Source organism: Lissotriton vulgaris, chromosome 1_2 (assembly GCF_964263255.1).
Source record: "Lissotriton vulgaris chromosome 1_2, aLisVul1.2, whole genome shotgun sequence".
NCBI classification, from domain to species: Eukaryota; Metazoa; Chordata; class Amphibia; order Caudata; family Salamandridae; genus Lissotriton; species Lissotriton vulgaris.
This window is the reverse complement of record NC_141686.1, coordinates 198301898-198326710: the sequence shown is the minus strand read 5'-3', so window position 1 is coordinate 198326710 and position 24813 is coordinate 198301898. Positions and strand designations below refer to the sequence as shown.

At 42.9% G+C, this 24813-nt stretch overlaps 1 protein-coding gene and 1 pseudogene across 2 annotated transcripts in view; one reads left to right on the top strand and one right to left on the bottom strand.

Annotated features, from left to right (window-relative positions):
* The window catches only part of LOC147734915 (glycine N-acyltransferase-like), a 51420-nt gene extending 41613 nt beyond the window's left edge, over nucleotides 1–9807 (top strand). Inside the window, exons 4-5 of one of the 2 annotated variants that reach the window (XM_086953682.1) lie at nucleotides 1549–1729; nucleotides 9299–9807. In XM_086953682.1, coding sequence (XP_086809808.1) covers nucleotides 1549–1729; nucleotides 9299–9722 — 605 coding nt within the window. In that variant the 3' untranslated portion in view covers nucleotides 9723–9807. Of the gene's footprint in view, nucleotides 1–1548; nucleotides 1730–9295 lie in introns of both variants that reach the window. The other variant, XM_086953681.1, reaches the window with a different exon arrangement.
* A 1330-nt stretch (nucleotides 9808–11137) lies between these two features.
* LOC147734914 (very long chain fatty acid elongase 6-like) lies at nucleotides 11138–12444 on the bottom strand (annotated as a pseudogene).
* Between the last annotated feature and the right edge of the window lie 12369 nt (nucleotides 12445–24813).

The window sequence follows — 24813 nt, the reverse complement described above, 5'->3', positions numbered from 1 at the left end:
CGTTGCGTGATGACGTTCGATGGCTTCTTCACTGCTTATTTCATTCCGGCAGTGATGTGGCAGTGTCTGTCTACGCAAAGTAAATGCCGTAGCAGTGTCTGTCCAGGTAGTGCGCGGAACCAAGCAGTGACATGTTTGAAGAACACGACGCAGAAACCACACGTAGGACGATTCGTCACAGCAATGACAGGCAACGTAGAACACAGCAAGAGGTTGCTAGGAGACAGCGTTAATGCCAACTCGCGAGCAAATTCATCAACGAAGGTAGGGTGAATCCAAAAGATGCAAATGGATAAAGTACAGTAAAGTAATAGTTTCCAAATTTTCCAGAAAACGGAATAAAGGTAGAGGTAAATCCAAGATGGTAGATGAGATGGAGAGTGTTCAGGGTTTTCTTAAAGTAAACGAAATGCAAATCGTTACCAAAGTATCCAAAAATTGAAGAAAATGGGTTCAAACTCCGCTCCTGTGCTGAAGATGGCTGGAGTAGGTTATCCTTGTCGCCAAATTTTGTAATAATCCAAGGAGAAGTTGATCTTTAAAGTAGATTTATTAACAGCACAGCATCTGGTCCAGGTACATGGATGTCCAGGTTACAACTGACAATAACAGCAGAATGCTGCATGAGGAAAACTCTGTTGAGAATGTGGAACACCTTAGAAAACATAACATGGCTCATGCACTTAAAGATACATGGTGATAAAGCATATTGAATTGAACTATACAGAATGTAACACCTGGGTCCCCAGATTCCAAAGGGAGCATCATGAATAAGAGATTCTGGTAGGATAATACACGTTTGGTGACCTGTGAACCGTTTACTATATAAAACAAATAGGAATCTGCTGTCCTATATCTAAGCCATCATAAACTATAGTAAAAATGAATGCGCTACTGAGCATTAGAATAATAATTGTGAAGGTGGAGACGCAATTATTCAGTGTACAAACAGCACTGTTGTGGTCTATATGATAGTGTAAAACATATACATACAAGCCCAAGTGCAAGAAATGTTTCTTTATAAAATGTCTGAAGGATTTATGTTGAGGACTTAAACATGTCAAAGAGAATTCTGAACACCTAAATGATGAAATTTACAGCCCACAATAACTAAAGTTTGGGTGAGTGCAGCACAAAGGTTAGTGTCTATTTACTTACCATCGTAAAGACTTTGTTGTTGTGCCTCACAAGTCACTTCAAAAACGTTTATTTGCATAAGTTAAATAAAACCATGACAATACAAAAAAAAAAAATTCTTGTACGATATAAAGGATAAAAAGTTAATAAGATACGGTTCTTGAGTGTCAGCAATTGTCTCAGGTCTTCAGTGTGGATGAGGAGGGATTTCCACATTTTCAGATACATTGCCGTGTTTGATGTGCGTACTGTTTTTGAGCAAATAGTGCCGTACTGCCTGCGCATCCACTTTGTGATGTTGACTTGATGCATTTCTGGTACAACAACCCAGTGTAATTTTTGACTGGTTTACGCTTTAATATTAAATATGAAGGATTACCAAAGTTTACTATCATTATTATTTCTTTCCAGGAGTGCAGCAGTGTCTAAATGATGTTATTATGAGCATTGCTGAATCTAAAGGGTTGGAGGTGAAAAGTGAGGCAGCAGCCCTGTTTGTCAGGGAGATGCATGCAGGAGTCTGTGAGAAGAGTCCAAACACAAACCTTGAAGAGGAGTCATCTGCTCAAACCAGCAGTCACCTCAAAGCAAGGTGAGTGTGTCATGACAACAAAAAACAATAGGTAAAGAATGCTACATTGATCTGAAAGATCACTTCCAGTGCTAGCACTGGAGTGAAACCAGCCATTTTATGTTTACAGCTCTTGAACTGCTTTTTTCATGACCCACGTCTAGATTATAAGGAGTTGAGGAGGTCCCACTCCCAGGAAATTAATTTTATGAATTTCCTGAGACTGATCGCATTGAATTTGGATCCAAAAGTTCACCAGAATGCTGACATTACTGCGTAAAAATAAAGTTTGTTTACATAGCGCCTCATACAACAGTTGTTTCTAATCTTTAAGCACTGGAAATAATTGATGTTACTATTGGGAAACAACCTTTACAACGCAACTTTTACACCGCACTACCATTACAACGAAACTTTTACAACGCAACATCCATTACAACACATGCATTTACAACACAACCATTACAGCGCATGACACTACAACGCACACCACTACAACGCATGCCATTAGAACGCAGTCCTTACAACGCATACCATTACAACGCATAGCATTACAACACATAGTACCCTTACACTATCCAACACTTAGCCTACTGTTGCACCCCCTGGAGTTAGAATAGTAATTTTTACCCCTATACTATCCAACACTTACCCTTCTGTTGCACCCCTGGAGTTAGAATAGTAATTTTAACCCCTACACTATCCAATACTTACCTTACATGCAATGTAATGTTATGCGTTGTAATGGTATGCGTTGTAAATGTAGTATGCGTTGTAGTGGACTACCGTTGTAAAGGTAGTTTCAAAGAATTCGTTGTATTGGCATGCGCTGTAATGGTATGCGTTGTAATGGATGTTGCGGTGTAAAAATTGCGTTGTAAAGGTAGGCGTTGTAAAAGTATGCGTTGTAACGTCATACATCCGTTACTATTATCCATTTAAATAGTCTTCTAAGTTGATTGACTTGGGAAGCATGGAAGTTTGAGTTAGTCTTGTTGGAATTGAAACGTGGAATAAAAAACAATAAATAGAGTTCAAATGACTTAAGACTGGCAGCTCACGATGGTGGTCTTCAGCTTTATTGTATTGTCTGCAGCTGTGTGTCTGCAGCAATGCTCACATAAAGCTTTGAATGACAATACTTAAATACTAAAAACTGTTGACCACAATGCATCTTTAAAGCATGCAACATGGTGAATGACCCCTTTTTGTAACTCATCACACTGTGTGTGTGCAGGACTGCAACATGACATCTAATTCCAGTACTGCACTTTAAAATGGAGGTACAAGACTAGGATTTTCCTAATTAGCCTCTGGAGGCTTGTAGCTCTCTGCTTCATAAGAGACCTTGAAGTTGTGGCCTATGCTATCAAGAGCTTTTTAATGCCTTTATTCACTGACAGGCCCCTGGCTTGAGAGCTCCTGCCTGGCTCTGTAGAATAGGGGGCTCCCTCTATGCTCTTTGGTGGAGGGGCATGCTGAAGTTCTATTAAACCACCACAGCTCCTTCTGTAGTTTGCATTACTGTTACCTAAAAATAACAGTTGCATAAACAATATTCACTAAAGAAACATAGGTTTCAGGGATGTTATAGTTAGAAATCAGCATGTAAAGAACATTAGAAATTGACTGAAAAAAACACAGGTTTCAGGGATGTTATAGTTAGTTGGACATTTCAGTCATACCAAAACAGAGATATTCAGCCCTTATAGTTAGTTGAGGTAACTATAACTTGTGCCCCTGCACTGCACTGCTGATGACATCACATACTATTTCACGCATGACATGGTCAGTTACATCACATCACTGATGACATCTCAAATGACATCACTGATGGCATCATCCAGTGACTGAGTGTTTCTAAAAAGTTTAAATATGTTTTATATATTTAAATATATATAACAAGGTGTATTGAAGAATGAGTTGGTTACAAGTGTCTGTATCGGTGATTTAGTAGGTGTGTGACTGACTGTATAAGTGAGTGAATAAATGTGTCTTACTAAATGCATGGGTTAGTGACTAAACTCTGTGAATGTCTGTATCAGTCTGTCAGTTGGTGTGTAAGCAGATGCATGGGTTGGTGAGTAGCTACATGATTGTCGATATGGGTTATTAATTGGTTGTCTGAGTATCTGTATGGGTGCCTGAGAATCTGTGTGGGCGGTTGGGGGGTGTGTGACTCTGTGCATAGACCCCCTTCTTCCAGCCTAGGGCCTGTAAGCCCCCTCTGCAATGGTCAGTACCTGAGCTTGTAGTACTCCAATTGATTGCCTGTATGTCTTGTGAATGACCGTTCCTCTCCAGGAACTCTGGCAGTGCCAGGTAGAGGAAAGATACTTTTTCTGGGGCACTGCAGTTTATCAAGCCCAGTTTCCACTGGGACAGAGGTAGACTTCCCACCTTGTGTCCTCCTCTGGGTGGGATCAGTACATTGTCTGAGAAACTCTAGTCGCTACCGCCAGAGCATTTAGAAGCACCAAGGGACCGCTGCACCATCCCTCAGTACACTATTAGATCATGCTGCCTCCCATCTGTTGTCTGATGAGGCATCTGCTGTGCTAGCGGTCTTCTCCATCCACGTCATATCGGTCTACCAGTGCCTTTCATGAATCCAGGGCAGTCTATCACCTTGGACGAGGCAGCACCACTCCTCTCAGCCAGTGCTGGCCTGCCAGACCGCAACTTTGTTTTAGAGATGAGCAGCACATGCCCCACTCTCTCGCATCATGCTGGCCTCTCTGCTTTGTCCACAGGGCTCACTCTGTCACTCTATCATCCACCATTATGAAAATGGGGTAACCCAAAAAGGTTCGGGGACCTGGGTAGATAACGTTATATTGGAAACAGTGGTCCCAACCAAACATTTTTATCAACAGACAAATCTGTACAATAATGAATTCGTTTAGTGAGCTTCCTAAGTCAAACGCTCAGTTGAATTAATCAAGATTACCACTCTGGTAACCTATACACAACATAGTTCTTATACAATAACCTGACACAAACCAAGGATTTATTTTGAAAAAACGAAGGAGTTTTAATGATTTACTCCATTTCAATTAGCTGTTTTTATATACATTTATACAGTTATATACAATTGCAACCTAACGGTAAAAAAGAAGAGCAACGCAGCTTCTAAAGTAGTGCAAGAAAATGAAAGAAAAGAACGTGATTGTGGTGAAGAAAGGGTGCAAGCCTCAAAAAGAGTAGTGACACGTGAAAAAGGGTTTTTTTTTTACAAATACAGCTATACTTGGTATTAAGCTGATCTCACAGAAAAAGCCACAATTAGTTGCTATTATATTTTTATACATTTATACAGTCAAGCAATGACATGTATAATGGTTTTCAAAGGTGGTCCTATCTGTACATAAAAAGAAAGGCGTCGACGTTTCGACCCGTCTTTTGGTACATGGGCAAGTTGGAGCCTCGACCTGCGGGTCTTCCTCAGGACGAAGATTGCACACACGTTTTTTACCGTAGACAATTCACAGAATTGGCCCACTAGAGGTTAATGGGCTGCCAGCGTCCTCCAGTATTGGGATAGACGGGTAGTCCGATGGATCAGAATGGGACACCATAAACTAGATGGTACATCGTCTGTATGGGTATTCAGGCGTTTAAGGTCAAAGACACTCAATGAATATGTTTGGCCGAAATGGACCACCCTGGACTGGATGGTGTGGCGTCCGTGTGGGTATTCCGGATTTTGGGTGACCACCACTCGCGCAAAAGCGCCCAAACACTTTTAAAACACCGTGTATCACGAAAGTCACCCAGGCAGAGTCTGCACGTTTTTCGTCAATTTCCTCCGCAGTATAGCGATAGTAATCGCGCTTTTACTATTCCGCGTTGTCCGCCTTCAAACGCCGGGCCGCCATGTTAAGATCAGGCGGAAATTGACGAAAAACGTGCAGACTCTGCCTGGGTGACTTTCGTGATACACGGTGTTTTAAAAGTGTTTGGGCGCTTTTGCGCGAGTGGTGGTCACCCAAAATCCGGAATACCCACACGGACGCCACACCATCCAGTCCAGGGTGGTCCATTTCGGCCAAACATATTCATTGAGTGTCTTTGACCTTAAACGCCTGAATACCCATACAGACGATGTACCATCTAGTTTATGGTGTCCCATTCTGATCCATCGGACTACCCGTCTATCCCAATACTGGAGGACGCTGGCAGCCCATTAACCTCTAGTGGGCCAATTCTGTGAATTGTCTACGGTAAAAAACGTGTGTGCAATCTTCGTCCTGAGGAAGACCCGCAGGTCGAGGCTCCAACTTGCCCATGTACCAAAAGACGGGTCGAAACGTCGACGCCTTTCTTTTTATGTACAGATAGGACCACCTTTGAAAACCATTATACATGTCATTGCTTGACTGTATAAATGTATAAAAATATAATAGCAACTAATTGTGGCTTTTTCTGTGAGATCAGCTGAATACCAAGTATAGCTGTATTTGTAAAAAAAAAACCCTTTTTCACGTGTCACTACTCTTTTTGAGGCTTGCACCCTTTCTTCACCACAATCACGTTCTTTTCTTTCATTTTCTTGCACTACTTTAGAAGCTGCGTTGCTCTTCTTTTTTACCGTTAGGTTGCAATTGTATATAACTGTATAAATGTATATAAAAACAGCTAATTGAAATGGAGTAAATCATTAAAACTCCTTCGTTTTTTCAAAATAAATCCTTGGTTTGTGTCAGGTTATTGTATAAGAACTATGTTGTGTATAGGTTACCAGAGTGGTAATCTTGATTAATTCAACTGAGCGTTTGACTTAGGAAGCTCACTAAACGAATTCATTATTGTACAGATTTGTCTGTTGATAAAAATTTTTGGTTGGGACCACTGTTTCCAATATAACTCTATCATCCACAGCAGCAGTGAAGAACCAGATTAACCCACTTACTTGGTCTCGGCGGCAGGGGGACCACCCAAGCCTTCCATACCCTTCATACGTAGTAAAAGGAGATACAGGATCCTTCTTCTGCAGGAACAGAGTCCCAAGCTCATCAGAAACAAGACAGAGGAGGCTGCTGCTTTACTCCTCAGCTTACAAGCCTTTTATACTTTTTCATCTCAGTCTTTTGGCTGTTAGTTCATTGTTCAATCTGGGCAGTGTTTGCAGTTGATAACTAGATCCAGACGACGTTTGTAGATGGTGACCTGGTCAAGGCTTGGTACACAAATCATTGTTCACTCAGCTTGATCAAGGCTCAGTCTTTCAGGTCATTGTTTAATCACCTTGATCAAAGCCCAGTCTTTTAGGTCATTTTTTAATCACCCTGATCAAGGCCCAGCAGTCAGACCATTGTCCAGATAACCTGATCACGGTGTCAAGGATGTTTACCAGGCTGGGAGCAGGAGATGGAAAACAAATAATTTACACAGGGTGTGACTGTCTCATGGCTTTCTGTTGAACTGCAAGAACAGGGGGGTTGGGTGTGCGACAGTTCCTGGGCAGAAATGCAGGCTGCAAGATGGCTGTTGTTGTGTGAGTTAGATTTTCCTCAGGCATGTATAAATGAACCAATGAGCAGCGGGCCACCACCAATATCCAGGGCCAAGAAACTGTATGGGGTACGTGTGCTTTATAATTATTTTTCACATAACACAACAATATTTTTAGGTGAGATAAAAAAGATCTGTTTTTGTTTGAAAAGACCTTGGAAAGTCACTGAAAGAACCAGAGGTTATGGTAACATTATAGTTAGGTAATTATATGTCAGTAACAACATTAACGTTTTGAACTCTAGAACCACAGAAATTCACCAATTATAGTTAACAAATCTAGCTATAACTTGTGCCCCCGCAATGCACTGCTTATGACCTCACATATTACATCACTCATGAAATGTTCTGACATAATCTGCGGAAGTCGGCATTGCTTTCAAACGTAGGGAGCTGCTGGAAAAGCAGCTCTCTGTGTCTGAAAGCAATTCTGCTCTGGAGCATTTGCAGTGGCTTATCAGGAGTGGTAAAGCTTCTGCCAAGCCACAGCAAACAGCTATGTTTGGGGGTGGGTACCCCAGGACATAGCAGTAGCCAGCCTTGGGGGTTGGCAGTCCCCAGTTTCATCTATGCTTGCAGGAAGGGGGCTGCACAGCCCTCCTCCTTTCTTCTTGCAGGACCTGCCCTATGGAGGTGGAGATCCCCATGGACCAGGGAGGGGTTCGAGAGGGCCACCCATAATAACGCATAAGCCCGGGGAAGGTGGTGGTCCCTGGAGCTCAGGGGTCCATGATGCCCCCCAATTCATTTTTGAAATTTTACCCCAGGGAGCAGATGGTCCCCGGTTTGGTTTAAGAGGCCTCCCCATTTAACAAGAAATAAGCCCCAGGAGTTGGTGGTCTGTGCTCCCTCCTCCTGTATTTTGAACGTGTTCCTTGGGCCTGGCCCAACCAAGAATTATTTTCCCCCCAAATTCATGTCTATCCCAATTTTTCTGTATTATTTTTATTTTTTAATTGCTTTTTTGGACAGTTGAGATCCTTCTTGGCCACCAGGACCAACTTTATGAGGTCAGGATATTCCTACCATGCCCACGAATTCTTTTACACTCTGTAGAGGGTAAGCAGGAAGTGTTGGCATACAATCAGAGCTTTATATTTCCCTGCACAAGCTTGTTATCTTTCAAAAAATAATCGTGCCCACAGATATCACCATCTTTATTTTCTTTTATTTCCCCACAACTACTGAACAGATTCACACCAAATAACTGATCTGTGAAACAAAATCTAGCTTTCTGGCAAATGTGTTGTGATTCTATTTGGTGGTTCAGGCTGTGGGCATGTTAACAGATCCTTTCGGAATTAACATTACAGATGCACCCTTTTTCGAACTCCATTTTTCTCAGCCTGTTTCACGAATCAATTTAGAATTTTCTGTGCACAATAAGATTCACCAGAGAATTTTTTTGTAAATATTTTGTGAAGATTTGTCAAACAGCACCGAAGATATAGGCAGATCAACAAACATATATTTCCTATGGAGACATGATGCTAACTACACCTACTGGCGTCTGCCAGAAGGTAATATACATATGCAATGGGCTGAGTGAACCCTCCTCGGGTCAGTATGGAAGCCACTCCTTTCATGTTGTTGAGGGGATAAGTGGCTGTGAGTTTGAATTAGGAAAGAATGTATATGAAATCTGTGATCCTACTAAGCTGAGGAATATCTGTGATGTGAGGGCAGTGGTGCAGAGGAAGTAGGAGGGAAAGATAAAGGCGGGTTTTTATGTTTTTTAGAGTGATTACTTGAGGAATAGGGGAATGGGCAGATGGACTCACAAATGAAAGAGCAGGTTTCTCATCTCGAGCATGTGAAGAATGAAATAAAGGATGTAGTAGTAGCTCCATCAACTCTACTAGATTTGTCTACACTAGGATGACTTTAAGTCCACATAACTCATGTGGTAATGTTACTTCAATAAACAGACAGATAATACATACCACATTGGTTTTAGTGAGATACTTACTCTTATTCAGTCTCTAAATAAGCTATTATTTTCACGTAATAAGGAAGATTATTGATTTGTGATTGATGTTAAATTCTTCCTAAATATTGTTTGTCTCATTTCAGCAGGGATGATCAGCCTGTATTCTTCTCTTCTCCAGTCAGTGGTGCTGAAGTTGAGCTGGTGAATACTCACTGGATACATGGTGGAAATGAGAACAGCCTTAAAATGGTCCGCCAATGCATCCAACACCTGCCCAGCCTGTGCATGCGGGACGTAGGTGGGAAGCCCATCTCATGGACTGTCATGGACCAGACAGCTTCGATGAGAATGGGATACACTGTTCCAGAATATCGAGGGAAGGGGATCCTCACCAGCCTTCTCATATCCCTCAGTGTCTTCCTCCATTTACAGTGGGATGATTTCCCATATCACTTTTCCACCAGCAAGGAGAATGTCCAGATACACAGAGTAGCGAGAAGAATGGGTTTACAGAGATCACCTTGTGACTGCTTTAGGTATATCTGTCGGCCTCAAGTGATGGCAACTTAACTTACCACAGGGGAGGTTTTCCTAAAGGGACTCTGGTTTTGTCACCATGCGTGTGTCCAAAGTTTCCCTTTACCAAATGTAAGTATTTCTTCGCATGGGATGCTGGGATTGAAGCTTTATTGATGGCGTTCAGAAGCAACCTGCAAGCTACAAGGTGCTAGTTGAGACGACCACAATAAAAACATGAATAAATATTTCAATTGAAAACAATTTCCTTATGAATCATGAATCATTATTGACTGTCACCCTGACACCAGAGCAGGACTTAAAATAAAATAAAAAATGGCCACAACACATAAAACTTGTATGCCAAAAAGAGGTCAGAGGAAATATCCAGGGCAAATCTTATATGATGCTGAGGAAATTCCATTGGGGTTGACACCTGAAGACTGCATGTGAAACGCCATGGCTGCCCTACCGAGGCTTGTTAGTCCTCCAGGGATTGTGGCACAGACCACCTAGCAGGCCAAGCCTTCCTTTGCCACTGGCAGTGCCGGAAGGGGCAAGTGTGCTGGGAGGGCTGCTCACAAGTGTGCATGTTGGCTTTCCTCAGAATCTCAATCATGAGCCACTCTGCTCCCACTTGTGACATGACCAACGTATGCACCATGACGTAGGGTGGAATTTGATTTAATACGTTATGGTGGGCTGATTGCAAAGGCAAGACTATGAGATTTTTGGCAAGACAGGGGTGACAACCCACGGGGTCTACATCTGTTGGGCAGGTCCATAATTTTGCGCGCTAGAGATTTATCAAGACGCATGCAGTGATGTATTGCAGAGTATCGCATGAGAAGGCGCTGTGCTACACCACTTTCGTGTGTCATGGATGCATATTTACAATATGGCGCACCTTCATGCATGGCCAAGAGATGTGTCATATAGCACGATGCAAGTTTGAAGCTGTGGTGCACATGTGGCTGTTGCTTGGCTCAAAAGTTTTTAAAAAGCCAGTAGTGGCTGGTGAAATTTGAAACTAGTGGGGCGTAAGAGTGAGGTGTCATCTTCTACGCTGTTGCGCTGGATTATAATGTTTACTGTGTATGTTTCTTTAGTTGTTGAAATAGAGGATATCACGTTGAATACAAATTTCATACAAATTGTTATTTTTATACTTTTTTTTACTTTTTGCTTATTTTTTCATTTGTGCCGTGCCAGGCTCTAGAAGTAAGGGCCATCTGATGACTGCTCAATTTCTTTGGTGTTTAAACGTGGTGATCCCAGTGAAGGAGTGGCATCTCACTGGGTTAAGCTGAACCTTGGTGCCTCTAGTCTGGCAAGTAACACAAGTCTGGAATGGGCCATATATGTTTTCATTGCGCCTATGATTTTATTTCATTCAGTTTAAATCTGTGTGTTTCTTATGTGTTTGTCACTTAATGATACTGAGGTCTGGCTTTTATCTTGTCTTGCCATTAGTCGGCCTTGGCTGCTTTTATTGTTTTGTTGAGATATGCTTCGAAGAAGAACTGGCAGAAAAGCACAAGGTTGGTGATGTACATGATGGAGGACCAGATGATGTTTTGCATGTGGGATGGGCAATGGCCCTGCTCAATCCATGAGAAGACCAGATAGTTGACTGTGCATCCTATGAACATCTGAGGGATCTGTGCCAATGTGATAAACATGGCAAATGTGCATGAGATTCCGAAGTTAGCAGCACAAAAAGCATAGTAAGTGTACTTGACAGCATGAACGCCATGGTTCATGGTCACAACCAGCCTCCTCCAGCAACCATGTCCTTGTAAGAGTCTCACGAGTAAAGTAAAGCAGTATTGTGGTGGTCCTGATACAGGAATATGAGCTTCTGTTTTTTAAGAATAATACGAACTGTGGGGCATATTATCAAGGGAGTTTATCTACTATTTTTTGGCTTTAAAAGCCAAGAAAGCGGAGATAAAATTATCTCCCTATTACCTAGCTGTCGCTAACACCAGTTAGCGACAGCTAGTAGGAGATAGCGGCCATCTTGGGCCCCACTTTGCATGTCAGTGATATTTATCACTAATGACATGCAAAGTGGGCGTGCCGCTATCTCCTATTACCAACTTTTGGAGATATTCGCGCTAAACGCTAATATCTCCAAAAGCTAACACCTGCCCTGAGCTGTTCTTAGCCCTGTTATCCAATGGGAGGTGGATAACATGGCTAAGAGCATTAGCTCGGTAATGCATGAATATCGCTGACTTTTCAGCGATATTCATGCATTGCGGCCGATTTTTATCGCATTTGCGATAAACCTTGGTAATACCAAGGTTTATCTGCGATAGAAATCGCCGCAGCTCAGCAGTAAATTTTTGTCTCTAACCAAGCAATAGCGATAATTATCGCTATTGCTTGGTAATATGCCCCAGTATCCCCTAGTTCAGGTGCTTTACTTAGCACAAATGCATAGTCTTAGAATTTGCTGACAGGTCTATTATAGAAGCACTGGTCACAAACTGACTGTTTCAGCCCTTTTGATCATCAAAGGCAGCAACCATTCGTACAGTCCCGAATATACTAAAGGCAGTAAGGTTTAAGGACCAGACATGAGCAGCCTTCCGAGCTCAAACGTAGCTGGCTGTTTCATCAGGTGCTGACAACCAAATATGAAGGCAGCATACAGAGCCGAGAAGAGGAACACCTTCTTTCACTTCTCCTGCATCCACTCGAAGGCTTCATTCTCCTTGAACTGCTTTCCAAATATGTTTTCTTGCAAAGTGAGACCTGACACTTTCATCTGGCGGTGTTGAGGGGGGACGCCGGTCTCTAGGTGCGGAGGAGGACCATTCTGGGTCAGGATATACCTGGTGCCACCACCTTCAGGCACACACACAAACTCATAAACATGGATGTAAGTACACATACACAGACTCACACACACACACACACATGTACTCTCTCTGGAAACGACTCCTGCCTTTTCCCTAGCACACTCTCCTACCCATTTCCACATCCACCCAGGGGGCGTCGCATTCGCTGTCGTCCTAAAGCCTTTACCTCTAGATGTTCATCTTTTATACCCAAAAGGTACCCTCAGGGGTTCAAACTAGATGTGTAATGGTAATGTGGGCCTGTTGTCCAAGGATGATGATAACAGTGACTTTTGTACAGAGTTATTATAGAGAAGATGGTAATCGTGCAGGCAGGGGATTAAGATATGATACTAAGAATCCTCATCCATACTAAATTAGGTTAGTTTTCAAAGAAAACCACATGACATTTATTCGGCATGTAACTAGATAACAGGTCAGCGCCAGAGCCGTTATATAGAGGTAGGTAGGAAAGATGTAGGTAAAAGGCTGTGCAGATGCCTGGGCCCATATTGGGGTACATTGGGACTCATACCAGCACTAACCTGAAAATTTTCCAGACACTCCGGGCGAAAGGAAAAGGAAACAAAACTTAACAGCGGAGGAAAGCTACTTATTGAGAAGTAAGATGACAAAAAATTAGCATCTTTTGTTTGTCACCTTTAAATTACGTTAGCCAGGAAGAATAATTTATTGCAAGCAATAGTGGAGAAGATCAAGTGTGTGGCATAAACAAGAATAGCTGTAGTAGGATGCAAAAAATTGTGGCATGACCACAAACATAGGACAAAAGATACACTTTTGAAGAACCTGAAGGCAGCGATGAGGACTGGAGAAAGACTAGATATGCAGGAGGAGTTCAATCCATTGGAGGGGCAAGTGGCCTCAGTGTTTGAGATGATGCCCAGGATAGTGTTAACTTAGTTGACTAACAAGACACACAGGAAAATTGATAACATAATGCTTGTAATATTTATATTTAAATTGTTGATATGATGACCTACACACATAGGGGCACATGTGCTAAACCTTCACCTATGCACAGTCTTGACAGTAAATGTGACATTGTTGTGCTGAGTCACAAAAATGTTAAAAATAAAAACCAGTTATTAATGTATTTTCGGATAAACACATACACAATTAAAAGAATGAGTGTTGTATAATATAAATATAATACACAATACCCAATTATAGAAAGAAAGTATGAAAATTGTAGAGGTTTACTTCAAACAAATCATGTTACAATTAAGAAATAGAATTGAAAAAACTTTAGAAACTGAAAACAACCAAAGGGTAGAGGGATGTTATAGTTAAGAATGAGCATGTAAAAAAACTATAGACATTCATAGAAAAAACTAAGGTTACAGAGGCATTGTAGTTATGAAATATCATTTAGAAAAAAATACTTAGAAATTCACTGAAAAAACCAAAGGTTACAAGGATGCAATAGTTAGGCTGACATTTCACTCATACAAAACCAGAGAAATTCAGCAGTTATGATTAGTTGAGCTAACTATAACTCACGCCCCCGCAATGCACTACTCAAGACCTCATATATTACATCACGCATGACATGGTCAGTGATGTCATTGATGACATCATTGAAGACATCATCCACTGAATCTCTACTGCACCCACTCACACCCCAATGTAAACTTTTATATTCCCACTCCAACATCCACACTGCCATTCTTGAAACCATTTACACACCCATACCAGTACTTATGTACCCACTCAATGATTCATAGGTCTACACACACATCCACTCAGACATCCATATAGATACTCATTCACCAACTCACTCACTAATAAAGCCACTAATAAATCTACTCATACAACTAACCAGCCAGTCACACACTCTTAGTCACCCATAGAGCTACTCACCCTTAAAGTCAATCACACAGCCACTTACCCACACAGATATACACACATACCCACTTACTTACTCTTACAGATACTAAAACGTACACACTCACCCATAAAGTCAGTGACATAAGCACACACACTCACCCATACAGCCACTCTCCAATTCACTCACTAACCCTTACAGTCACTCATAGACCTCATCACTCACCTATACTACCTTTCATACACCCAGTTACTCACCCATATACCACTGCCACATTTTATTTTAAAAGTTTTATATAGCGCTGGCTAAACCCGGAGGTATCAGAGCGCTTTACATGAGCATCAGATCATAGTTACAGATTACATCGTTACAAAGGTTACACAGTTCTTAGAGCATGGCAACATAGTTACTTGTAAGGTCGAGATAAACAATAAGCACAAATACGTTCACATCCACTTACCAACCCACACAGCCATGTACACATCCACTCACCCATACATCCCCTCATCCACACACTCACTAACCCATACAGCCACTGACTCACCCTGACACTGATCCAGCCACTGAGTCATCCTCTCACTAATTTATACAAGCAGTCACACACACCCTTGGACAGGAAGCCAATGGAGCTTTGCCAGAGCATATGATGCAGACTTAAATTTGGGAATTTTCTTTAATAAATTAGAGGCTGTGTTTTGCAACATCTGTTTTGGCTTATTTCTCAAATTGAGAGAGTTGCAATAATCTAGCCTGGATAAAACCAAGGAGATAACCACTGATTTTTACAAGTCAGGTTAAATAAAGGGAAGGACCTTCCTCAACATTCTTATAACAAAGAGAACAAGATGATGCCAGATTGTTAATCTGCTCCAAAAATGGCAACTCAGCAGTGAATAAGACATCTACATTTTTTACCTTGGAGACTGGTACAGGAGGGGGACCTTGCAACTGAGGCCAGCACGGTTGTTTTCCGAATGAAACATCTTTACCAAAAAAAAGATCCTCTGTTTTTTGGGAGTTCAACTTTAAACAATTTCTACTAACGATGGCTGTCATTCAGCAATAAAATTAAACAGCAACCTCCTCTACTTAGCTAGAGATCAACCCAACTATCTGAGTATTATTAGCACACGCTGGTGTGGCAAAACAAATAAAATGAATTAACTTGGCCAAAAGGGCTACATAAGTGTTAAACAGCGTTGGGATGGGTGATGCCCCATGGGTGACCCTACAGGACTGGACAAAACATTTAGATTCAAACTCGCCATGGGCTACCTTGTGTTCTATATCTTCTAAGAATGATGAGAGAAGATCGAAGTAATCCGAATATTAGCCAGCCGCTCCAAGAAAGCCACATGGCTAACTGTATCGAAGGCCATGGAAAGGTTCAAAAGGACCACTGTGGCCTTCCCACCATTGTCTCAACTAAACTCTTCTGAGACTGTAACCAAATCAGTCTCAGTACTGTAGCCTAACCTGAAGCCAAACTGTGCCTCATTCAAAAAAAAGTTCTCACCCAGATATGTTTGCAAGATTTTGTTGAAATGTTTCACAATAATTTTTGCTAGAAAGGGTAACCGCAATATAGGTCTATTGTTAATCTCAAACATAGGGTCCAAGACAGGCATTTCCAAACATAGCACTCTGAAGTATCCTCCATCTGAAATTACTTTGAAAATATTACTGCCATTTCAATTGCGAGTAATTCAATACTGAGACCTCTGGGTTTAAGTAATTCCTAAAGTTACACATTGAATGCTTTGTGAATGGTGGCAGCTGTATGTGCTTTCTCCATTGAGAACTCTGCAGCTTTTGCATGCTGACGAATGCCTTAAAAGCATCTTTAATGGTTGCACCAGAAGCTAGCCTTGAAGAAGACCTACTGTGTAGTGATATACATCTTGACTGTAGCTTGACAGCTTGTAGTGAGATGGAGGTACTGAACAGTGCTCACTTTCATTGTATTGACAAACAATTCCACTTGATGGTGCAGCTGTGATATAACTATATCTAATAAAAAAAGATCTGGCTTGAAACCTTCTATTTTGGACAAAGGGCCTCCGCAAATTCCAGAAGCTGCTCTTTTTCTGAAAAAGGAAATTAAATAAGGCTATTTGTGACACTTTGGACACTTTCCCTTTGTATTATTGGATCCTATTAAGGGTTGGATGGTATGTATACTTCTTGATGAAAATAGCCTGATATTAGGTTGATGTGTCATTTTGTGACAATACGACCTCCATAGGGGTAAGCTTCTTGAACGGTTTGAGTGAAATGGGGCATCAATCATTTGTTTGAGCCATGCTGAGGTTACTTCAGGTAAGGAATACATACTACGAGTGACAAAGCTCATCAGCACCTCCTTCTATCTGTTCAGTTTATTCTCTCTTAGTTGTCCTTTTTAGGTGCTGTTCTCACAAGATTGGATGTTGGTTTTTCATGTGGGCCAAATGGTCCCCAATACGATAATATGCACCTGGCATCCAATGACATACTGATGTGCAATGTAGTCCTCATTTGGCCCAAGTACAAAAAATTCCCATACAGGCAAGGAAATCTTCCCAATAAAGCTAAAGGCAGAAGCTATGGTCCAGCTAGGTAGTGCGTGTTCCTCCTTTGGGATGTCTGTTAATGCGTAGAGGTAGGGTGATTTATTTTAGCACTACTACGTGGAGCAATAGGCTCCTTTTAAAAACATGCATTGATCAAATTCAACCATTTAAAAAATATACTTTGAAAACTTCTGTTTTGATGGGAAATTTTCAAAAGCTTTTTTTAATTAGTTATTCCTGGAGTGTGGTTGCATGACTCCAAGAGCCCCGCTCGTGTTTTTTTTGTACAACCTCTTTCAGCACAATGCTTGGTTAGTAAGCTGGTTGTTTTTGCCAATAAGGGCCTGCCCATCTTTAGGCATGATACAGGTGTGATAGTGCAGGGGACGTGTGCAGCAGGCGCGGCGCTGGTGCACCAAAGTCATATCTAAATCAATCCCATCTGCATCAGACTGGGCCCAGGGGCCGGGACCCCTGCCCAATTGGGGCGAGTTCCTGAGGTCTTTCCAGCTGAACAACTAAAAGTACCTCAGACAGCCTATCCTGATACTTGTCAGGCATCTTTGAGTCCATCCTAAAGAGTGCAAACCAGCCTCTCTTGCAACTGTTGATTTAAAGTGTTTGACAATTGCATTGAAAGGTAAGCAGTCAAGGTAACCAATTTAAAGAAATAAGGGGATAGTAGGTTCATCACCTCAAGTAACGAGCTGGAAAGTTAGTTCCATGTCTTAAGCTTCAATGTATGCTCTTCACCCAGTCACCAACAGTTCCTCCATTATTCATTGGTGGACTATACACCAAATGCTCAGTTTGTAATAGAAACATGGTTGCATGAGGCCTCTCTCCCGAATGTATCTGCAGTTTTGCCACCTGGTTACTCCATAGTGAGTAAAGATAGGCCTAGACAGGGAAAACGAGGGATCGCCACTGTAATTCTGTTTCGGAACATTGGGGCATTCATCTTTATCAGAATTCACCACCTTAGTTTGCTTCTGTGCTGCGGTCTTAGCAAAAGGCTCAACACCCAGACTATTGCGCTGCAATTATCTTTGGTAACTACCGGGGTTTATCGGCATCTGGGACATCGTGCAAAGCATTAGACACCTGGAAGTTCACCGCATCTCCCTTAATATTAGCAAGGACGAGATCGGAATCTACGTCAAACACTCCAACGAGCCTCATTCCTAACTCAACAGCCGCCTCAGCCCCATGGTCATCCTGGACACGCTTAATGACGGAGGGTAGGACAGAAATGGATGGATTGCTGAAGCACTTAGAATAGACTGTCGCAAATATCTTACTGCAGGTCTCACAATCAGGAACCTCTGGTATTAAGACTTTCTGCAAACGTATTGTTAGAATCCTGTGTTTCTCAACAGGAGTCATATTAGGAAAAACTGCTTCCAGCTGGTCACATTTCTCAGCAATCCAAAAAGGCATATCATCCGTATCTTGGGGACACTTGCCCATAACCAAATTAACCATGACAGGATTAGTTTTCATCCCGGCCGATCTAGCTGGTTGCACCGCAGCGCCAGGTGGCCCCACATGGACGTTGCAGAATACGCATTGCACCAGAGCCTGATGCACTCCAACCAAAAGGGGTATAGAGCACACGCATCTCATCGATAGTGACTTGCAGGGAACGCTTATGCGGTGTGTAACCGGCCAAAATCGGCCACGTGACCCCGGGAAAAGACAAAAGGGCCTAACTGAACCGCCATTACCGATTGGGGAAGGGCACCATTAAACCAAACTCAATGCTGCCCGGCATTAATAGGAATCTCCAGTGTCCTATATGGGGTGTCGTTAAGAGGCATGGCCATGGGAGCATAAATGTGAAACATCTGAGAAGCTGCATTAACTGCAGGAAAGGTAACCCATCAGTAGAAGAGTTCAAACGGGTACGCCGCTTCAGCACTCCCCACAAAAACAACAGCCTTACATCCATACCTTCCAAGGTGACGCTAAACTTCCGCAAATGATTGCGGACCGCCACCCTACTATGCGGAGCGATCTCAAAGTCAGCCATAAGGACACAGTAGAGAAAATACAATGCAATGAAATGTAGCACAAATAGGTTGCAATCCAAAGTAAGAACGTTTTTAAATTATCAAGCTTGAAAAAACCTTTGTAACTATAGGTAGTGTTGAACTTGACCCTTTTAGTACGGTCATCCCTGTACTTTTTACCTTCCTCCTCTAATTTTTCCGACCTGTTGTTGGCTGTTTTATGACTCTGAGCACTTTACCACTGTTGATCAATGCTAAAGTGCATATGCTCACCCTATTGTAAATTGATGTATGGATTAGTGATTCCATGATTTGCTTGTTTGGGTTACTTGTGAGACCCTAGTACCATGCACCAGGAGTGCCCAGGGCTTGTAATCCAAATGCTGCTAGTGGGCTTTCAGCACTGGTTGTGCCACCACAGAAGCAGCCTGTAAAAGTGTATCTAAGGCCTGCCATTGCAGAGCCTGTGTGCAGTCTGATACTGCCATGCTTACTGGGAAAGTGCATCCACTTGCCAGTCCCAAACCTTCCCTTTCCTTCATATCAGACACCCCTATGGTAGGTCCAAGGACAGTGTGCATTGTAAGTATAAGGTAGGACATGCCCTGGTGTGTGTGGCATGTCCTTATAGAGAATACAGCTAATTGCATTTTTCACTAATGCAAGGCTACCTGTTCTCTATAGGCCAGAATGGGCAGTTAGATAATTACATTTTATAATCCTAACTGACTCAGGGAACATGATAGAAATTCGAGTTTATTATGCCTGAACTCAGAATGATAAAATACTTCTTTTAGTGAAGTTGGTTATAACAGTCTGTGTTTGAAATACCACTTTTAGAAAGTAGGTATTTTCTTGTCTAAATATCCATGCCTGCCTCTGCTAGGTTGTGTATTCCTTGTCTGGAGTTTGAGTGACAGTGCTGGGGTAATCCAGGAGACATAATGAGTCAGCCCAGTGGTGAATAGAGCGATCTGCATCTACATGGGAGGGAGGAGTTTTACCTGGGACCTGAATAGGACTGTGTCTTCCCCCCACAGTGCTGGCTCCACCCCCTGTGGTGTGTCTAATGTCTCTGCCCTGCACTGTGAAAGGCGAGAAGACGTCATGTCAACAGAGTTCTGCAGGGCTGTGCCTTCCCTCCACAATGGTGGCTCTACCTCATGTGGGGCATCTGATGTTTTGCCCTGCACTGTGAAAGGAAAGAAGGAGTCATGTAAACAGAGTGCTCCAGAACTGGTTTGGACTGGGCAAAGATCCCTCTGCCCTCAGAGGACAAAGGATGTTGGGATATAAATATTGAGACCCTGATCCAAAGAAACAAGACAAACAAGAAGAAGCCTTTGCTGAGGAGAGGAACCTGAAGAAACTGAGGAGAGACTATCCCTAATCTGAAGTGCTGCTTGGGGGGATTTGCCTGCAGTGGTTGCCTGACTGCCAAAGAAAGGAGAAAGAACTTGGTGTGCTTTAATTTCAACTTGTGAAGGATCTCCAAGGGCTTGGAACAGAGCTTGCCTCCTGCTGAAGTCTCAGGGACAACAGACTTCACCCACCAGCTTCCCAAAAGTCTTCCTGAAGTGCCTGCAGCTGTGCTGGACTGTGTGGGGGATTTGCGAGTCGCAAGAAGCTGGAAGCGCGACTCAAAATCGAGAAGCATGTCGCTGAACCACCGCTGCCGCTTCACAACACGAAGCGCCCTGCATCACCGGAAAAGAGAATCGACATCACCGCAGACGCCTACGCATCACCAGGAAGCGGGTCACAAGAGAGAAAGACCGACGTTGCTGCAGATGCCGCCGCATCTCTGAGAAGCGTGTCGCAGGGCCTGGTGCGGCTCATCGCCGGAGAAGAGGATTGACGTCGCCCCAGATGCCGCCACAGACGCCGCCACATCACCGGGAAGAGTGTCATAGGGCCTGTCGCGGCTCGCATCGTTGTGGAAGCAACTCGCATTGCCAGTAGAGAGGATCGACGTCGCGGCAGACGCCGCCACATCGCTGGGAAGCTTGTTGCAGGGCCTGTCATGGCTCGCATCGTTTAAAGCATCTCGCATCTCCGGAGACGAGGATCGACATCGCAGCAGCGCCGCAGCATCACCGGGAAGCGTTTCGCACCAAGGAGAGAGCGTCATCTTTATTTCTTTTCACCGGAACTTTGTCGCATTTCCATCACTGCAACATTTCTGTTGTGGAAGAGCAATGCATAGTAAGGTACATTGACGCAAAGTGTCGCATCTTAAGAACTGAACAGAATTACGCTAAAACTACCATTTTAAGTACAGTATTGTGGATTTTGATCATTTATGCTCTTGTGTTAAGTCTATATAAAGTATAAATATTTTCGATGCAAAACCTGTGTTGTGTCCATTTGTAGTGTTGTCACTGGGTTACTGTATGTGGTCACAAATTCTTTACACACTGCCTCTGAGATAAGCCTGTCTGCTTGTGCCAAGCTACCAAGGGGTTGAGCAAGGGTTATTTTAGGAGTGTAACCCCTTACCCTGACTAGAGGCAAGGGTCCCTATTTGTCACAAGTACCTACCGGTGCCAACAAGTGTCTCATTAGCTCTCCATCCTATAGCAAAGGTACCAATGGTTAGACAACCCAGAACATGGGAATTAGGATACACTCAGGAATGGTGGGAATCAAGAATGCCCTCTCGTTATATTCTCATACCAGTCCACAACATGGGTAAAAAGAGACAACATACATTTTATAATGTTTATTTCAATGACTTGCTCTAAGATGCAGTATTTTTGCTATCATAAGCAGGCATATGATTAAAAATAATACGATCAGCATTGATACAATTCCATAAAACACAAAAGGAGAAAGCATATTATAATTAAGTATGGGCGAAATTTGTGAATTTGCGATCCGCGAATTCCCGCGAAAGCGAATTCGCGGTCAGCAAAATCCATGAATTTGTGCGAACTTGCGAGTTTTTTTATTTTGGTGTGTTCGCTGGTTTTTTTTTCAGCACGGCTACCGCGAACTTACCCAAGCAGTCGTTTTTGGGTGCAGCCATCTTGTTAGCGGGAGGAAAACAACTCGGCAAACTCAGAATCAAGGTAAGTCAACGCAACGTGCGTGAGATTGTATTTTTGAAGCGCGAACAAGCAAAAAAAAATTCCCGAACTTGCGAATTGAGCATTGTTTGGCAATTTCGCGTGATTCGCGGATCACGAAATTGACAAAAATGCCCATGTTTAATTAGAATGCTAGTGGAAACAGGACTTATAGTGCCTAGTATACCACCGTTCCTAGCTAGGAGCTATGGTTTATAATACTAAAAGAAGGTCTCTTAGGCTTGAAAGGGGAACCCCATACCTCCAATATCAGCAGAAATAATTCACATCAGGATCTTCAAAAGCTCTCTCTCTCTGGAAACAGATTTTCTCCAAGTGTTTAAATCATGCATGCAGTGTGATATTAAAGACGCCAGAATTTTAGCTAGCTGCAGCTGTGTGCATGTTATGTCTAGAGCATGAGCCGATCAGCCTGAACAACACCTAACATTGTTATGATAACCTTGGATGCTTCAGCACTCACTGTGCAGACTAAGGTCGATATGTAAGTCTAGGGATGTTGAAAACAAGCCATTCTCATGTGAAGAGTTCACGCAGCCTAACTTACAATAACAGTTGCATGTAGTGTTTTTTGCAAAAGCAGCAAAAAGGTAAAATGGTGTTTAAGCTTCTAATAAGCCTATGCTAGCATAGCAATGTGTGCAAGCAGGGCATTGCTTTCACTACAGCGGTGAACCAAGAGGCCTTCTGCGGGCACTGTCTGTCGGGGATGCGGAGGTAGGCAAGCTTGTCTGCTCAGTTAGTGATCCATCTGTTAAGTTCCTTGGCTGCGGTGTTAGATTCGGTCGTGGTAGGGGGGCATTGCTGCTGTGGATGTATTTGAGGTACTCATTGGTGACCTTGCTCGTGTTCCTTCACGGAGGGTGGGGTGCAGGTTTGGGGGTGATGAGTTTGTTGACCTGGATATGTACTCAGTAGTTCTGTCAAGGGGTTTTTTGTGGTGTGGCTAAAGTGCATGTTGTTACCCCCTGCGAAGAAGGGTTCAAGACTTTGTCCTGCATTGTGGGGGAGGGTGGTGACAAGTTGTTTCAGTCAGAGGTTGGCGAGGTTTTCCAGGAAGGTGGCAGAGTTGGGGTTGCTGAGGCTGTTGAGGTGGAAATTGAGGTCTCCGATGTGTATGCAGTTCGTGAAGGAGACGGCGTGGGGCGAGTTCGAAGTCTAGGGGGTCTGTAGGCAAAAGTGCTGCGTAGGGTCTTCTGGGGCTGCTCTAGATCTGAAAATGGAGGTGTTCAGTGTTGGGTGGGGAGTCGCTCATGCTGGCGGTCGTGAGTCTGGGGGAGCTCTTTTGTGCGAAGTATTGTAAATGCGTGTAGGCAGGGGAAGTTAGCAAAAAAGAAAAAAGTTCGATATTAAAGCGAATTAACCCAATTAGGCTATGGGAACTGTTAAGAGCCCCCATTTAAGATATATGAAATACAAGAGATTTCGGAAGCACATCGCAAATGCTGCGCAGGCGAAACTTAACAAGAACTTGTGCTCTAATGACTTAGGTCTCTCAACTCACAATGGGGGTGTTCATCAATACTTTACTGTCTGTAACCTTGTCTGTAGCCCTGCTTATGTAGAGCACTTAAATGACAGCACCTGAATGCTAAATACTGCTACCCACAATGCATCTGTATAGCATGGTGATTGGCCCATTATTAGGATTTGGCTGCACAGAGCTTACCCTGTTGTCATGAAATCTATTGTATTCAATGTATATCTTAAAAGGGACTTACATCCCCTTGCTTATCATTGGTTCCTGTGCTTGTCGCTTACTTTTTCTCTGTTTCTATTGGCTGTAGCATAGTTCCTCTTTGTGTTTCTCTTATCAGTTTCCCATCAGCAAAGAACTGTATTCATCCACTTTGGTGCAACTTCATTTAAGCGTCTCAGCCTGATGTCACTACAAGAGCTACACCTTTGTTTTAAAGTTACAGCACTACCTGAGAGCAGTGGCTCTTCTTTTTTATTATCTCGGTGTTGATCCTCTGACGTGCCTTTATTTCTTGTCTGCGTTCCTGACAAGCACGCACTACCTATTGCCCCAGGGGCACAAACAGGCACCCACTTGAGTGCGTTCATCATCGGGTGCACTCCACCGTCCCCTTGGGGCAGAAGCAGGCATCCACTTCAGTACCTGTTTACTGAGCAACACTGATATGTGTGAATGTAACTGTTTACTATTTGTCCGTTGTTTAAGGTTTGTATGACATGATATGTGTGGTAAATTACCACTACCCCGACCCCCTTCCCTGCCCTAAGTCCTAAAATGCTATCCCCCTACCTCGGCACCCCCATAATGAGCCCTAAAACCAACCCTAACCTGTCATTAATACTACCCATTCCCCTCCCCTTGCCCTGAGTCCTAAAACCCTGCCCCTACCAAAAGCTTCTCTGACCCCATGCCCTAGCCCTAAAGTTACCCCTGCCCTTAAAACTACTCCTACTGCTTTCCACTCCCCGAGGCTTATAAACCTGCCCCCTTTAAAAAAAACTACCCAATCACCGCACCCTTGAGCCCTAAAATTGACCCCTCTAAACCTCCCTCCAAACCTGGCCCCAGCCAATAAAACCAAGCGCCCCCCTCCCCGAGCCCTATAACCGTGCCCCCCTTTAAAATAAGCATTGGAAATGCAATAGGGCTTGCATTAGGAAAGTTTGAGCTATTGGTCTTATAAATGAATTGTTTTTTATTTATGTGATTTTTTAAAATAGATAAATTAATAGCTTTGTCATTTACAATGCCAATAGTTATAACTTTCGCAAATGTGACAACTATAGCATTTGTAATGCAACATGTTTTGTATTT